The sequence below is a fragment of the Myotis daubentonii genome, chromosome 5 (genome assembly GCF_963259705.1).
Source record: "Myotis daubentonii chromosome 5, mMyoDau2.1, whole genome shotgun sequence".
In the NCBI taxonomy this organism is placed as follows: Eukaryota; Metazoa; Chordata; class Mammalia; order Chiroptera; family Vespertilionidae; genus Myotis; species Myotis daubentonii.
The window spans coordinates 15,541,627-15,558,326 of NC_081844.1; the positions used below are offsets into that span (position 1 = coordinate 15,541,627).

Sequence of the window (16,700 nt, forward strand, 5' to 3'; positions counted from 1 at the left end):
GGGTAAACAAACACATAAGGACAGTAAGGGAAGGAGCAAAGTGCTCTCATCCTGTGTAACTGAGATCCAATGGACCTTGGGGGGCGGGGGGGGGGGGGCAAAGGAAGTTTCTCTTGAGGAAATGAGCTTGGCTATTTATCAGAAGGGACTGGAAGGTGGGGCATAGGAAGGCCTGGGCACAGGAAGGAGCTTGCAGGAATAGCTGGGGTTAAGAAGTGAGCAGTGGTGCATAGAGAAACAGGCCTAGAGAGGCAGGGAGAGTCAGACCGAGCAGGGCACTGTGGGCTACGTGGAAGATTCTGGCCTTATTCTAAGAGCAAAGGGAATAAAAGGGGAGCAAGTGAGAGGGAAGCTGAGCTGCAAGAGAGCAGAGTGGTTAAGGATCATGGAGTCTGGAGTCAAACGGCATGGTTTCAAAATCCCGGGTCAGCCACTTACTACCCAAGTCTCCCTTACTTCAGAGGGTCATCATGAGGAGTCAGTGACAAAAGCCTGGAGCATGCTGAGTGAGGAGGAGTTGCCCATCTGAGTGGGCTCAGCAGGAGCAACCCTGCGCTGAGACGCTCCCCTCCTCCACACAGACATTCATTGCTGCTGCCAAGGGCTATTGGCACCAGGAAAGTATTTGCTTCTCTAGTGGCTGCCACTTGAAGACAAGAGTCTCTTGGCCTTGAATGATCATTCTGGCAGCATCAGCCTCTGGCTCTGGCTGTCCTTGGGCTCCATGAGGACAGGGACCCTATACAAGCCCAGCACATGGGAGGCGCTCGATACCTGTTGGTGACATGGATTGTGAATGAGTGAACAAGTGAGTGGATGGACCTGTGGACGAAGGCCCACACCATCCACAAATGATTGAGCATCCCCTAGGTGGCAGGTAGCTCACCGGGTGCCTTACCGAATTCATTTCATTTCATTCTCACAACCATCTAGTGAGGGGGCTGCCAGGAGACACTTTCTAGTCGGGGCGTTCTTGGGAATGAGTTCTCTGTGGGGGAGCCCTCGTCATACTTTAGGGACTGTCATTATTGAGAAGTGTGTTGAGTTTGTAGTCCCAAAGAAGGACTTTTTGCTGGAAGCTGGAATCCTGGAAGCAGGAATTCAACTGAAAAGCAAGCTATGCTGAAAACAGTGTCTCTAAAGATCTCGCTGCATATACTATATGGTTATGATCTCCTATTCCTTAGCAAGGCACAGGGGTCACCAGGTCTTATTATTTGTTTCTGAAAGGGGGACATGGTGCATGCTAGAGAGCCATGGCACTCCCAGCCCCAGCAGCCTGGAGCAGCTCAGAGCAGAACTCAGGAGTCCTCGCCCAGGGCTGGTGCACTCCCCCACACCCCTGTCTCAGAGAAGTGACAGATCAATTGGAAAGTCCGTGGGAGAACCGCTTTAGATCTTCCCCTGCCAGTTCTGGTTCCAATCAGAGTTCCAACACTCCTTCCCGCAGGCCTCTTTCCCCAGGAAGAGTTTAGTATGGCTCAGCCCAAGGCCCCCATTCCCCCGGCACAGTGCTGGTGCAGGCCCTTCCCCCTGGCACAGTGCTGGTGCAGGCCCCCTTCCCCCTGGCACAGTGCTGGTGCAGGCCCTTCCCCCTGGCACAGTGCTGGTGCAGGCCCCCCTTCCCCTGGCACAGTGCTGGTGCAGGCCCCCCTTCCCCCGGCACAGTGCTGGTGCAGGCCCCCCTTCCTTCCGGCCACAGTGCTGGTGCAGGCCCCCCTTCCTTCCGGCCACAGTGCTGGTGCAGGCCCGCCTTCCCCCGGCACAGTGCTGGTGCAGGCCCTTCCCCCTGGCACAGTGCTGGTGCAGGCCCCCTTCCCCCTGGCACAGTGCTGGTGCAGGTCCCCTTCCCCCTGGCACAGTGCTGGTGCAGGCCCTTCCCCCTGGCACAGTGCTGGTGCAGGCCCCCTTCCTCCTGGCACAGTGCTGGTGCAGGCCCCCTTCCTGCCGGCACAGTGCTGGTGCAGGCCCCCCTTCCTCCCGGCACAGTGCTGGTGCAGGGCCCCCTTCCTCCTGGCACAGTGCTGGTGCAGGCCCCCTTCCCCCGGCACAGTGCTGGTGCAGGCCCCCTTCCCCCGGCACAGTGCTGGTGCAAGCCCTTCATCCCGGCACAGTGCTGGTGCAGGCCCTTCCCCCGGCACAGTGCTGGTGCAGGCCCCCTTCCCCCGGCACAGTGCTGGTGCAAGCCCTTCATCCCGGCACAGTGCTGGTGCAGGCCCTTCATCCCGGCACAGTGCTGGTGCAGGCCCTTACCCCGGCACAGTGCTGGTGCAGGCCCCCTTCCCCCGGCACAGTGCTGGTGCAGGCCCCCTTCCTCCTGGCACAGTGCTGGTGTAGATGCCCCTTCTCCTGGCACAGTGCTGGTGCAGGCCCCCTTCCTCCCGGCCACAGTGCTGGTGCAGGCCCCCTTCCTCCCAGCACAGTGCTGGTGCAGGCCCCTCTTCCTCCTGGCTCAGTGCTGGTGCAGGCCCCCTTCCTCCCGGCATAGTGCTGGTGCAGGCCCCCTTCCTCCCGGCACAGTGCTGGTGCAGGCCCCCCTTCCTCCCGGCACAGTGCTGGTGCAGGCCCCCTTCCTCCCAGCACAGTGCTGGTGCAGGCCCCCTTCCTCCCGGCACAGTGCTGGTGCAGGCCCCCCTTCCTCCCGGCACAGTGCTGGTGCAGGCTGCCGCTTCCTTATAGCTCTACTGGCTTTCTTCCCTGGAGACTGTTATTTTGGGAGAGTGCTGAGCTCAGCACTGTTGCAAGGTGAAGTCTGATGAGCCGTTCTGTCCTCAGCTGGCCCCTCAAAGCTGGCCTCGGGCTGGGTCGGCCCTACCCCACGTGCAGCAGCCCCTCCTACACAGATGGCTGCATCTGAGCACATCCACCACCAGACAGCCCGGGGCTGTCAAACAGGTGGCGGAGGAACTGTGGGCAGAAAAGCAGAGCTATGCAAGGAGCCCAGCCCAGCCAGACCCCTGCCCCTAGAAAAACAATGAAGGTCAGGTTCCTGCAAGCTCCCCGGAACCTCCCCCAGCCCGAAGCCTGGCGTCGCCAGCTTCCAGGGTTTGCATAAAAGCCTAAGGAGCAGGCTGGCCCTTGGCCAACCAACCACGCACAGCAAGTGGTGAGGGCAGGATGAGGAGCTGTGCCAAGGGGCTCCTTGAGCACCTCTGCTTTGCAGCCTGCTCTGGGCCCTGGCAGCCAGGGCTCCAGTGACAGCAGAGCCTTGTTCTGACAGAGGCGGGGCCTCCGCCAGGATTGCAAATTGAGCCCAGCCTGGAGTAGGCCTCCGTCCTCCTATCGCACTTGTGTCCGGGTGGCGATTAGCTGCCTGCTCCTCTCCCGCTGCTCACTAGAGGTCTCTGTTCCCCCAGGTGGGCCCCTGGGGCAGGGCGGGGGCGGGAGGGGGGGGCGGTGTTACAGGGGGGAGAAGGGCTCCGCCTGCAGAGGGCTGGCAGCACTAAAGGCTCCTTCTGTTCCAGGTGCCTGTGGGCTGGACAATGAGGCTGGCCACGGCAGCTCTGTTTGTGGGCCTGGCGATGGTGGTCACCGGATTCCAGGGGAAGGAGGAGCTGTGTGCGCCCAAGGCTGTGAATGCCACGGATACTGACTTCTGCAAGTAAGGCTGGTGGGAGCCCAGAGCAGCTGGGCAGGGGTCTCAGGAAGGTGTTTCCAGAACAAGGAGCACGTCCTCCTAAGGCAGCCTTTGCAGACAGGCGGAGACTGAGGCCCCTTGAAGCGGGAGGGCCCTGAGGAAGAGGACCTTGAGCTGGGCCCCTGCTTCCAGCAGCAGCTTCCCGGGACCGGGGCGGTATGTGGATGTGGTCGGCTCCTCCTGGGGCTCTGAGGGGCTGGCCTCGCCCACCTTGCTGGGGCCCTGAGACCCATCCTGCCCTACAGTCCAAAGGCTCCCTCCCCCTACAAAGTGGCATTTAAGGAAGAGTGGCAGCTGGAGAGCTGGCTGTTTGCTTTTCAGTAACAGGCCCCAGGGGTGTTGGGACAGGCTGGCCTTCCAGGGGCGTGGCCGCCGGTTGCTGTCCAGGGAGCAGGCTGGGCTCCGAGGCTGGGTTTTTCCTCCAAGGGCACAGCTTCTCTCCGCTATGGCTGCGTGGAGTTGCAGCCCCCTCCTCACAGACCGCGGGTTGGAAGAGCCAGTCTTCCGTGTCAGGGGTCATCCTGAGGGCTGCCCGGGCCGCGTGGCCGCCACCCCGTGGCCAGTGTGTCTTCCCACTGAACCAACAGAAGAGAGGAGGGCGGCTCCTTACTCTGTCTTCTTGTGTAATTTGAATTCTCACAGACATTGCTTTTAGAAAGAGAAGTACATCCTTCCCCTTAAAGCAGTGGTTCTCAACCTGTGGGTTGCGACCCCTTTGGGGGTCGAACGACCCTTTTACAGGGGTCGCCTAAGACCATTGGAAAACACATATATAATTACATATTGTTTTTGTGATTAATCACTATGCTTTAATTATGTTCAATTTGTAAATGAAAATACATCCTGCATATCAGATATTTACATTACGATTCATAATAGTAGCAAAATTACAGTTATGAAGAAGCAACAAAAATAATTTTATGGTTGGGGTCACACAACATGAGGAACTGTATTAAAGGGCCGCGGCATTAGGAAGGTTGAGAACCACTGCCTTAAAGAGTTAGGTAGTTGAAGCCCCCTCCCCCCCCACCCCCCAAAAACAACAACAAATTCTGCTCCTGTGGGTACATTTGAAAACTCTAGCAGGCAGTTCTGGGTGAAGGTTCATGTGGAGCAGGAGGGAACGTGCTGCCCACCCTGTGGGCGCCGCCCTCCTGGTGCTCTGCTGAGCGGAACCTTCTGGGCAGGCTGCTTCCTCTGGGAGGCAGAGGTCAAGGCCCTGCCAGCTGGCAGGTCCGCTGGGCCAGGCTGCAGTACCAGCCCCGTGTCCCCCACCCCCATGTCGCCCACACTGTGGGATGCACAAGAAGTGCTCGTGTGTGTGTGTGTGTGTGTATGTGTATGTTTGTATGTATGTGTGTGTGTGTGCGTGTATGTGTGCGTGTGTGTATGTGTGTGTATGCTTGTATGTATATGTGTGTGTATGTTTGTATGTATGTGTGTGTGCGTGTGTGTATGTTTGTGTGTGTGTGTGTGTGTGTGCGCACACACTCCCTGGAGTTGGCTGCCCTGCACTCCAGCTGCCCGAGGCTGTACCCTGTTGCATCCGGACGGAAGCTGGTGGCCCCTGTTACATGCCAGGAGTTCTGCTGGGGCCTTAGACGCCTTGACTCATTTGATTGTGATCATGAATCTTCCAAGTATTAGCATCCTCATTTCACAGGTGAGGACTCTCCAGAGATTAAATCACCCGCCCATGGTGCCGACACAGCGGACAGGTGTCAGGACGGGGATAAAATCCCTCACCTGACTCTGCACTCATGCTCTTTCCCCACCAGCTTTGGGCTGCTGACCCCATCCAGGGCCCGGAGCGTCTCCAGTAAAGGGGGGGATTGTCTTAGCCCGTTGGGGCTGTTATAACAAACTGCCAGAGACTAGGGGGCTTATAAACAACAGAAATTTATTTCTCGGCGTTCGGAGGCTGGGAAGTCCAAGATCAAGCTGTAGGCAAAGTTGATGTCTGGTGAGGACCCGCTTCCTGGTTCATAGACACCTGTCTTCTTGCTGTGTCCTCGCACGGCAGAAGGAAAGAGGGATCTCTGTGGGATCTCCTTTGTAAGGGCACTAATCCCATTCACGAGGGCTCCACCCGCATGACCTAAGCACCACCTGCCAATATCATCACATGAAGGGCTAGGATTTCAACATATGAATTTGGGGTCGGGGGATACAAACATTCAGACCATAGCAGGAGCCATTCTTATGACTCCCCAGAACACACCAGCAGACCCCAGTTTGAGAAACACAGACTTCCAACACTAAAGCTGTGTGCTAGGCAATGGCTTCTGGCTGTAAACCATTGTTGCAAAACGGAGATTTTGTCTTTGTTCGTGCTGAAGGTTTTTGTTTGTAAAAGATCATCACAGAATGTGAGCACATCTGGACACATGGGACCCTGGAGCCAGGATCAGTAGGTCCTGTGCTGGGGCCCCTCCCCAAGAAACCCGCTCAGCTCAGGCTTCCAACCTATGAGAGACACCCCCCACTCCCCTGCCCCCGCCCCACCGCGCGACCCACAGCCACTCCTCTTGTGGGTATTTCGTCTAATAGGAAATTCTTGAAGTTAGAACTCAATACTAGAGGTATTGATCTGTGAAGGAGGAATTTTATGTACAGGGACAAGCAGTGGGAAACATTTAGAGAAAAGCTCTTCTGGAATAATAGCTCACCTACTCCCGAGATAGGCCAGACCAGACTGACAGAAACACTGACTCCATCTCAGAACCAAAAGAACCATAGTTGTCCAACCCGCGCCTTTTGGGTGATTCCACTCAATAATCCTCTCTCTCAAAGCCCTCTCTTTTGTGCTGGAAAACTCCACCCTTCGGAGTGTGTCCTAATCTCAAGAAAGGGGCTATCATTTATTTATTTATTATTTATTCATTTATTTTAGAGAGAGGAAGGGAGAGAGAGAAACATTGACTGGCTGTTCTACCCATCTATGCATTCATTGGTTGATCTATGTGTCCTGACTAGAGATGGAACCCAAGACCTTGGAGACAGATGTCCTGCCCCCCACCCCACCCCCCCCACCCCCCCGGATCTTCACCCATAGCTGGATGTCCACCTCCATTTGTCAATTCCTCCTCAGGGGCCTTGGTTCTGGGTCCCCACTTTCAGGGAGGGTCTGTTGCAGACAGACCCATTGCTCTTTTCTAAGTGTGGCACCCCACACTGTCCTGTTGAGAACCATGCAGTAGGGGGTGGGGGTGCCCACAGAGACCCTTCATGCCTCTGTGAACGCAGCCTCATCTCCACCCTTGCTTTCAGGCAGCTGGAATTTTGAGCCGTTTCCACAGGCACAGCTGGGAAGCTGTTTTCCTCTAATCCAATTCTTACAATGCCGAAGGGTCAAACAGAAGCCTGGGGAAGCTGGGTGACTCCCTGGGGAAGCAGTGTGGTATGGGTAAGTGCAGACAAGCCCGCTGCAGTTGCTCTCTATTGCTGCATGACCACCAAACACCCGGAACCCAGGCGGCTGCACACACTGGCTGTCTCACCTTTCCTCCAGTTGTGGCTCGGCTGGGCGTCTCTGGCTCAAGGTCTCTCAGGAGGCTGCAGTGAAGCTGTCAGCTAGGGCCGCAGTCTCATCTGAGGGGTGGGCTGGTGGGAGACTCTGCTTCTGAGCTCGCCCATGTGGCTGTGACAGTCTTGGCCACCTGGCCAGGTGGCCTCTCCATGGGCTGTTTACATACAGCAGCTGGCTCCCCCAGAGCAAGGATTTGAGAGGGGGAGCTTGAAAAAGAGGAGCTCAAGGCAGAAGCCATCATCTCCTTATAATTTTGGAAGTAACACCCCATCACTTCTGTCGTATTCTTTACGAGAAGCAAGTCGCTGCATCCGGCCCCCATTCAGGGGAGGGGATAACACAAGGAGACGGGGCTCACTGTGGGCATCTTGGACCCTGTCTGCTACACCCATGTCCCCTTTCCCGCTCAGTCCACTAATTATGAGACTCTGGGCTGGTTCCGTAGCTTCAGTTTATTCAACTGGGAGATGAGAACAACAACAGTAGCTGCTTCAAGATATTGCTGTGTGGAATGGAATAATATTAGGCAATGTACCTGATCTATTGGGGTGGTCCAACAATGACACTTCCTTTCCCCAACCCCCACCCATCTCTCTTGCAATGCCAGATAATGGCCAAGTTGGGACCAGAGTCCCTGTTCCTCTCCTCCAACTTCCTTGGATGCACCCTCGTCTCCTCAGGAGATCAGGTGATGTCCCACCTCTCGGGGTGGAGATTGGAACGTGTCCCATGTAAGGAACACCATGAGTGGAACGGGCACTCGCTGCAGGACGATAGCCCCTTCCAGGTTTTTGAACTTGAGGGCAAGGGTGTTTTCACTAGATTTCATTTCTGATTCAGTTCATCTCAGGTTTGTCCAGATGTTCTTTTAGGCTGGTTTGACCACCTGAATTGTTAGTTACCAGCGTTGGGCCATTCAGAAATCAAGTTTACCTCTGTCCTGATCCAAGCCTCCGATAAAGCTGCTCCTCAGGACCCTCGGCCTGCCCTGCTGTGGAGTGACAGGAGGGCTTCACCCGCTGGCGGTGCCCGTGGGCGTGATGGGGCTGGGCCACTGACCCTGGCCCCCGGCACATACATACCCTGCCAGGGCACCCCCAGGGGCTCTCAGGACCAACCAAATGTCAACCTGCTGATTTTGCGTCACTATTTTAGCACTTGCAGCAACTCTACGCGGATAAAAACAAGAGACCTGTTTGTTCCCTGGGGAAGGCCCCTCTGGTCCTCAGTTTCCCTCCTCCCTGACCCTTGGCCTTTCCCAGTTCAGTGCCGTGTGATGAATCTCTCTCAGCCTCAGTTCTCCCGAGCTGCAGGGGCAGGTGGTGTGGTAGAAACAAACCAAATGATCCTTGAAAGGCTGCTGTGAGGATAAATGAAAACCTGTCCTCTGAAAGTTCTTCAAAAGCTGTTAAAACCACACCATCCAAAAGCAATGGCTGTAAACTTGTGAAGAGTTACAACTTTGCTCAGCAAGCCGGCGGTGCAGCTAAGTGGTGACCTGTCCTGCCTCAGTCGGCCTGAGTCCTGGCATTGGGGTGCTGGCCTGAGGGGAAATCTTGCATCTGGCGAGTGTTGCAGGCTCCAGCTGCCTTTGCCTAAGTTAGGGCCTCAGAAGCCCCTGGAAGGGTGGGGTCAGGAGGGCGAATGTGGGGCTCCTCACCAGGGCGTTGTCCTTGCCTTTCTCCCAGGTTCAAACTTCAGGAGCTCCCCCTCCAGCTCTACTGCCCAAATCACATTTTCACCTGGGCCTCTTCAGGCGTCACGCCCGGCAGGAAACCATGGGCAGTGCCGGGTGACCCACGGCACCGAGGAGCGGCTCAGCCATGCTGGGCTATTTGGAAAGGCTGAGGACACGACCTTCTCTCTCAATGTATCATCTTAACCAAGTGAACTGTTGACCTGAGATTAATGTACCCGTTGAAAAGGGCTCCTGGTGGCTACCTGGGCTCAAATCTACAAACAGAGCCTGGCAGCTGCTGCTAAACAGGAGCCTCTAGGGAGCTGCAAGCCACAGCTCAGGGAGAAGGCTCCACTGAACTGCCCGCCTGCGCTGTGTTCCCGCCATCTGAGCCAGCCTTACATAGGAGTCCCCTGACTCGTCTTTCAACCAATAAGACTGAGAGTTTTCCTGTCCAATTAGAGCTGCACAGCTCTATCCTCATTAGCATCTTCCCCAAACAATCAGAGCAGCTCCATTCTGACCAATCAGGACAATGCTTTTTGGACCAATCAAATTGTGAGGACTTGGAATCCTCTTTTGCTTGAGAACAAATTCATCAGGGGCTGCGGGTGGGGACTTCTCTCCACGTAAGTCAGCTCCCCTGTAGCTCAGCGAGCACACGTTCTCTTTCCGCAGAAGACCGGGTTTGCCCCTGGCTGGAGTGGACGATAGCTGAGTGGAGCAGAGCTGTGTAGCTGGGAAGGGCCCTGCCACCTCACACCCACGGGTGCCTCGCAGCCATGCTGTTGCATAATTGAGATGTAACACTGTTGAGCTGTTCCACAGCCATGCTGTGTCACAGTTGAGCTGTTGGCACTGAATAAAGTCTCCTCCTTCACCACAATCCATATTGGGGATTCCTGCTAGTGTTGAATTGGCACCAATGACCATCCGTTGACAAACCCTAGGGAGACCCTGAGTCTTTGTGATAAAAAGTGACAGAAGGACGAGGAGGAAGCAGCAAGTAAAAACAAGGCACAAAGGTTTTTGTAAATAATCGATTTGAAAGCCTGGCTTACATCCCTGAGTTTTAAACACAAGTGAGCCCTTAGGGCTCCCCCTGGTGGCACTGTGGGATCAGCCCTCCCGCTGAGCCCGATTCTCAGGGCGCTCATGCTGTTCAGAGCCTTCTCAGGGAGAAGGTAGATAAGTAAGTACACAGCACAGTCTTAGTGGTGAGGTATTTTACTCCTGAGAGATATTTGCGTTTTTAACGTGCAATGAATAGTAGGCCAAGGGGTGGGCAATGTCTAACCCAAAGAAGTGGATTATCTAAGTGGTGGGATTCCAAACATTGAGAGGATCTTAATTGTAAGGGAAGAAAACAGATTGTGCCATGAAGAAGGCTGTGTTAATTTGCTAAATATTTCCTTATGTAATAAAAACATTCCAAAAAAGCAATGTTTAAATACGATTCTTATAATCGTACTTTAAAGACACTGATCACATCTGGCCCCTGATTAGTTTGCCTAGGATATATGTTCTTTTTGAGAAGAAAACACTGATGATAGCTAACACTTTCTGACTGCTCTGTACTGATCCCTCACTTTACTCCTCGAGCCAGCCTATACATAGATTCTATTAGTGTCCCCATTTTACAGGTGAATAAACTGAGGCACCAAGAAGTCAGGTGCCTCTTAGGCCACACAGCCACACAGCCACACAGATAGTGGCAGGTCTAGGATTCAATCCCACTTGACTATACAATTCCCAACAGTGTTAGACTGAAGCCTTATAAACCCCACTCTCCCTAGAGCCCTGACATGGCCCAACCACTTCTCTCTCTCTCTCTCTCTCTGCAGGGGCCTAGAAGTTTTCTACCCAGAGGTGGGGGAGGTCAGCTGCATGGTTGTTCCGAGCTGCAACAGCTACAGACAGAAAATCACCCTCTGGCCCCCGCCAACAGTCAAGTTCCCGAAGGCCTCGGAGGTGAGTGAGCAGGCCTGGCCTGGAGGATGCGCCTGCTCATCTGAGTGACTAGAAGCTGTGTGCAGAGCCATCTGGGTTGGGTCTGGTGGTAACAGATGGCTGTTGCCATAAGCATGTGCCTCCTAAGAGCAGCCCCCCAGACTTGGAGAAGGTTGGATGGGTGGGAGGGTTGCAGATTGGGAGAGTTTTGGCGGGGCTCAGGGGCCATCTGCTCGGGCCTTTCCCTGCTTCTGCAGCCCCCGAGCCCCCAGCCTGGCCCCTCAGTCGTGGGGACCAGCTGCCGCATACTTTGGAGTCTGCAGAGAAATGGAGGAGAAAGACAGGTGTAGGAAGTTCTTTCTCAAGGTGCAAGGGGCCTGGGCTTTCAGAACGACCTTCTGGATGGGGAGGAGCTGGTGTGTAAAGGCAGCACGTCTGGAGTAAGCTGAACAGCGGGGTCAGTGTGCCTTGACTCGGTTATCACAACAGGAAACACGCTCAGAAGTTCACCCCAAGTTGCCTAAAATAGAAGATTGGAGCACTTTAGGAATGGGAAGTAACTATGCCTCTTACTGGGAAATGATTAGCACCATATTGATCTGGAAGGTTCCCCTGGTTTGGGGAAGGGCCATGGGACTGGGAAGTGGGATGTGGTGTCCAGGCCGTGTCCTGGGGGAGCTGCTCCGGGTTCTGCGCGCCGTTTGCTTCTTCCTTGACTCCTGGGCCAGGCCGAGCCCCCAAAGCATCCGGGGTGAAAGGTGACCTTCACTATGTGCTTTGTTTTAGTGGGAGGTGCCGGTGTCCACCCAGGGACAAGGACTGATGTGTCCAGGGCTCAGGCCATGAATGGGTGGAGACAGAGGGCCATGATCAGGATGGGACCGCAGGGCCACCGAGGCCAGCCTTTGGGTCTCCTGGGCATGTGGCAGGGAGCGGCCACAGCGGGCTCTTCACCTGTCAGCGCAGCCTGGCCCTCTGTCAGCCAGGCAGAGCGAGAGTCAGTTCAGGGTGGGGTCAGGTGGGGGTAGAGGGATAGATTTCTCTCTCTCTCTTGAACTGTTTTTCACTATCGGGGGCCAAATAGACTGAGACATGTCTCGCAGTTTCCGAGGCTGGGAACACGAAGTGTTGATAGGCTATCGTGATTGCAAATGTGACAAGAATCCTTTCCTCTGGGAGACGGAGCAAGCAAGTAACAAGGAGACCTTCCAGGTCGCCTCCCCTCCACCCTCCCAGTCCTCTGTACACGCAGGCACATGCAGGCACATGTGTCATCATGCCATGGGCAGGCGGGAGAAGCCGGGGAAATGGTCACTGTGATTCTAACTCCAGGGGATGGAGGGCTGAAGAAGTAGGGCAGGAGCAGAAGAGTGTAATGTCGCCCGTGGGAAAGGACTCTCACCTCACCACGAATTCACCCACCCTCGCGTTTGTCACTGAAGGAGTGCGGAGGTTGGGCCAGATGATTTTACAGCCATTAACTAGCTGTCCCAACAGGGATTCTCAGTTGGTTACTCATGCTATTGCTGCAGATGTCCACTAGATGGCAGTGGAGACTTTTCTGAGTACCTGGTGTCCTTGGGCGGGACAAGTTGGAAGCAAGTTTGGACAGTCTGCGTTTGATGGGATTCAGGTGATGCTGATGGTCCTGGGGTACGGGCACTTGACGCAGAGTGGTTATCATCCCCTCCAGATGCCGGGGTCTCCCACCCTGTCTCATCCCGGAGGCGGGGGAGGAAGAACATCTGGACATTTAGGAAGGGCACAGAGCTGTGGTTAAGAAAGCCAAGGAGGGCAGAGATCGCACAAAGGGCGGTTGGTTGAAGTGGCGGAAAGAAATAAATGAAAAGGAGTTCTGTGCTACTATAGAACTACACACTGTGGAAATTTGACCTTCGAGAAGGCAGATTCAGTTAGACCTACCCAAAGCCACCGTTCACCAGGTGGTACCCACTGTATGCTGAGTACTATTCATGTGTCATTTCGTCTAATGCTCTCATCAAGTCTGCAAGGTACATTTTTCTGTAATTGAGATTATTAGTGGCAAGTGACAAGAAACAACTGAAACCAGCTGGAGCCAAAAGAAAAAAGAAAAAGAAAAAGAAAGAAAGAAAGAAAACAGTCAGGCATTACTGTTCACAAACTGAAGACTCCAGGGATGACTGCAGGCGTTGCTGTATCCAGGTGCTCAAACAGCATCACTAGGGCTCTATCTATCTGCCTCTTTTCTCTATTTTTTTTTTCTGTGCTGGTTTTGTGTGTAAATAGACTTTCCTTGTGATGACAAAGACCACTCTCAGCAGCTTCCGATTTGTGTCTTACTAGCTCACCAGTCCTAGTGGGAGTAGCTTGACCCTTTCCAACCATAAAAAGTCCCAAGATTTGTCCCACTTGCATGGCATGCCCAGCCCTGAACCAAACAGTGAGCTGGGCACCCACTCAACCTACAGGGGCTGAAAGCAGAAGGGGTACTCCCCCAGAGGAGAAGCAAGGTGCTGCTTACCAGAAGGGGCAAGGTGTTGGGTTGGAAAAGTAAGAAAAGTTCCTACAGGAGGAAGCACCCAGGCCCTGTGCTGCGCTGGAAAGTGGCAGAGCCAGGGTGTAAGCCAGGCCTCTCCATCTCCAGAGGCATGGCCCCTGGACCTCTGGAAGCGGCTCTCAGGGAGACACTGGGGTGCTGGCACATGGGGGTGGGGGAGTGCCTTGCTGAGGGGATGCGTTCCTGGGACAGAAAGGGCAGTGGTTCTAAGGAAGGTGGTGGAGAGGAGGTGGAGACAGGCCAGGAAAGTGGGAGGGGAAATAGTCCTAGTGACCGAGAAGAGGATAAAGGGATTTCCTCTGGGCCCAGGGCCTGATGGAGGACTATGTGGGGACCGTGCCTTCCGTAAAAGGTTATGAAGCAATGCCACCAAAGCAGTGAATGTCAGTGGACTGTACAGGGAGCAACCCCCCCCCTCCCCACACACACACACACACACCCGAGGCCCTGGAGAGAGGCTTGCAGTGGGCACAGGATAGAGCCTCTGTGCCCACCAGAGGGCTGTGCCTCCATGCCGGGGTTCTTGTTCCAGCATCTAGAAGGGTTCAGCAATCTGGAGAAGGCGCTGTGTGTAACTTAATAAAGAGTCCAGAGACGAAACATAATTTTGAAAGGCATTTGGGGGTCAGAGGAGCTTTAGCTAAACTCTCCTTGTCTCGGGACCCCATGCTTTTTATTAACACAAATTGTCCTGAGGTGAGGCAGAGATATACACATCAAAGGGTCAGGTTACATTTACAGAGTCCATTGTCAGATTGAAAGAATTAGCCTACGGCTGTTCAGGTGTTTGGCCAGTAGGAGGCAATAATATGTAGATTAAGATGCCCTTAGCGGTCTGGCAGCAAGCAATCATCCCTATTCAGGTTTGGGGAAATGCCCTCAGCCATTCCCAACAGGTGACAACATATGTGACTCAGCCCTTGTTGAGTCCCCAAGTTCCATCAACCTTTCGATGAAACTCTTGCAATTATGACATGCTGGGACTGGCTTCCGGCACCTCCACACCTTTGCTTAGGCACTGCCCATATTTGGACCCTGCACTCTGGGACACCCTGCCCCCACCAAAATGTTTCCTCCTCCAAGAAGCCTTTCCTGACTGCCTCCCTCCCTCTGGGATCCACCCCCATTCCTAGCTGATCTCTTCTTTTTCTGAGCCTTTTTAATGTCCTCTACACTCCAAACTCAGAGTTCACTTCCTTCTGTTTTGTATTGCGGTTGTATATTCGTAGCTTCAGTCAATTTATAACAAGACTGTGTTGTATTTCTTTGAAGCACCCACAGCCCCTAACAGCATCACACACCCCATGTTGGCTGACCGGGTGACCAAGTGGCTGAATGAATGAATGAATGAATGGCAGGTGGAGTGTGAGCTATGAGACATGTGAGCCCAGTGGGCGTCCTGGGTCATCTGAAGGAAAGCTGCTGAGCCGGGGGGACCCCAGACCAGCACTTGTCTCTCCCACACGCAGGTGGGTGTGGCTGAGGGGTGGGAAGTGGGAAGCAGGGAGAACTAGGAAGTCAGGTGGGTTCCTGAGAAGGCGAAGTAATGCAGGGAAATGTGGCCGGTCCCTGTGCCAGCAGCCGCTGAGGGCTGAGAAAGGTGTTGAAGTAAAAGGAGGCTTTCTCCCTTGGCACTTTGGCAAACAGCAAGAGGCAAACATCTTAAAACGCATCCCTTCTCGAGCCCATGAAAACGGAAAGCTTCGAGACTGGGGCTTATTCTTCACCTTGAATTGAAGCAGCTGGAATCCTTTTGAAGTAAAAAAAATTGCCTTTAAGTGGGGAATGTGCATTGCATTCAGGGAAAGAAACAAAGACCACAGGAGCTCTGTCCTGCTGTCCCTCAGCTTTCCAGTGAGGGCAGCGAGGCCCTAGGTTCCCTCCCGGGAGCGGGGGGGTGGGAGGGGGAGGACGGTGGGCGGAGGGCAGAGGGCAGGCAGGTCCCTGCACCACCTGCGTCTGCAGCGTCTGTGTTGCTGGAGGCCTAGCCTGGGGCCTCCGCAGCCGGAGGGGCAGATGGACTCTTCAGGTGCGGAGCTGGCAGAGGTGAGGACACGGAGTGGTCACAGGGGCTGACCGGCAGGGGTCAAGTCAGACAGACACCTGGGGGCTCCTGCACGGCCAGGCTCGGGGACAGCCTGGCCCTGCTCTCGAGCAAGGGGGACCGGAGCTCCGGGGCAGTGGGTAAGGTCAGGGCAGGGTGCGGACTCTCCTCAGAGGGGGAGGGCCACCAGGGGCCCAGTGACGGTTGAGGGAAGAATCAGATCGATTCGCCTGTCACCCAGTGCTTCGCACAGGAACGGATCAATGGCACTAGTTGTCCTTACGATGAGAGACTGGCTTGTAGTCTGAAGGGTGGGAGGTGCAGGAGGACTTGTGTTTCACTCGCTTCCCAATCCTCGTGGGGGCAGGAGGGTCCTGGAGGCCTGGTGAGTTGGAGGTCCCGGAGCAGGAGCCGGTGAGGTTGTAACAGAGAGGAGGGGTGACGGCTGGAGCCGGCCTGGGAAGGCGGCACCCAGCACCTCGATAAGGCTCACACGTCATTCTATCCTCTGTCCCCGGTCCAAGTCTGCTGAAGTCACCCAGCCGTACCCACCGCACCGCAGCCCAGCCCAGCGGCTCAGCCATCTGTTGTGGGGGTGCCGTGGCCACACTGGACCAGGTGAAAGAGGAGCCACGCTCCTCAGCCTTTCTCACCTGGGCAGCGTGACCTTTCGGCTGCAAAGGAACTTCCCCTGCGGGATTTCTCAGGGTCCTCCCAGCAGCGCCGGGAGCTGGGCAGAGCGGAGATGAGCCATCCCCCCAACCGCAGGCGGGGCTGCCCAGAGCCACACTTGCCCAGGCTGGGAAGTGGAGGAACCAGGCCCCTGCTCCTTGCCAGCCTGATGAAGCGGGCCGGACACGGGGTCAGGGCTCATTCGTGCATCTGCCCCCGGAGCAGGTCCTGGAGGAGCCCTCCTCTGCCCCTCTGCCCACACTGCTCCAGAGCCAGGGACGCAAACAGAACCAGACCCAGGCCTGCCCTCGGCCCCTCGATGCAGAGTGTGAGCCGCGGTCCTTGTTCACAGTGGACTCAGAAGCCTGTGCGATTGACTATCGCCCCCCGGCGCTTCAGCAGCAGCTGTTGGGCCTGATCCGCGTGCCCAGTGCCCTTTGTCCCCTCCACCCTTCCTGTCGCTACACGCCCGCTCCGGGGTGTGCAGAACCCGGCAGCCCGGGCCCGGCCCCGCCCGCCTCCGGGACCTCGGAATGAAGCCGGGTCCAGTCCCTGGTGCCCCTGGGCGACCGGACGTCTGCTCCCACCGAGCAGCACATGTCCGCCAGGAGCGCCCAGGCCGGTGCTGGGAAGCGGGTTCCAGATGTTCTT

The 16,700-nt window shown here is 55.5% G+C and overlaps 1 protein-coding gene across 3 annotated transcripts in view; it reads left to right on the plus strand.

Annotated features, from left to right (window-relative positions):
• The first annotated feature begins 3,228 nt into the window (after window positions 1-3,228).
• The window catches only part of PEBP4 (phosphatidylethanolamine binding protein 4), a 198,307-nt gene continuing 184,835 nt past the window's right edge, over window positions 3,229-16,700 (plus strand). For all 3 annotated transcript variants that reach the window (XM_059695133.1, XM_059695135.1, XM_059695134.1), the window contains exons 1-3: window positions 3,229-3,356; window positions 3,465-3,601; window positions 10,689-10,815. In XM_059695133.1, coding sequence (XP_059551116.1) covers window positions 3,483-3,601; window positions 10,689-10,815 — 246 coding nt within the window. In that variant the 5' untranslated portion in view covers window positions 3,229-3,356; window positions 3,465-3,482. The remainder of the gene's footprint in view (window positions 3,357-3,464; window positions 3,602-10,688; window positions 10,816-16,700) is intronic.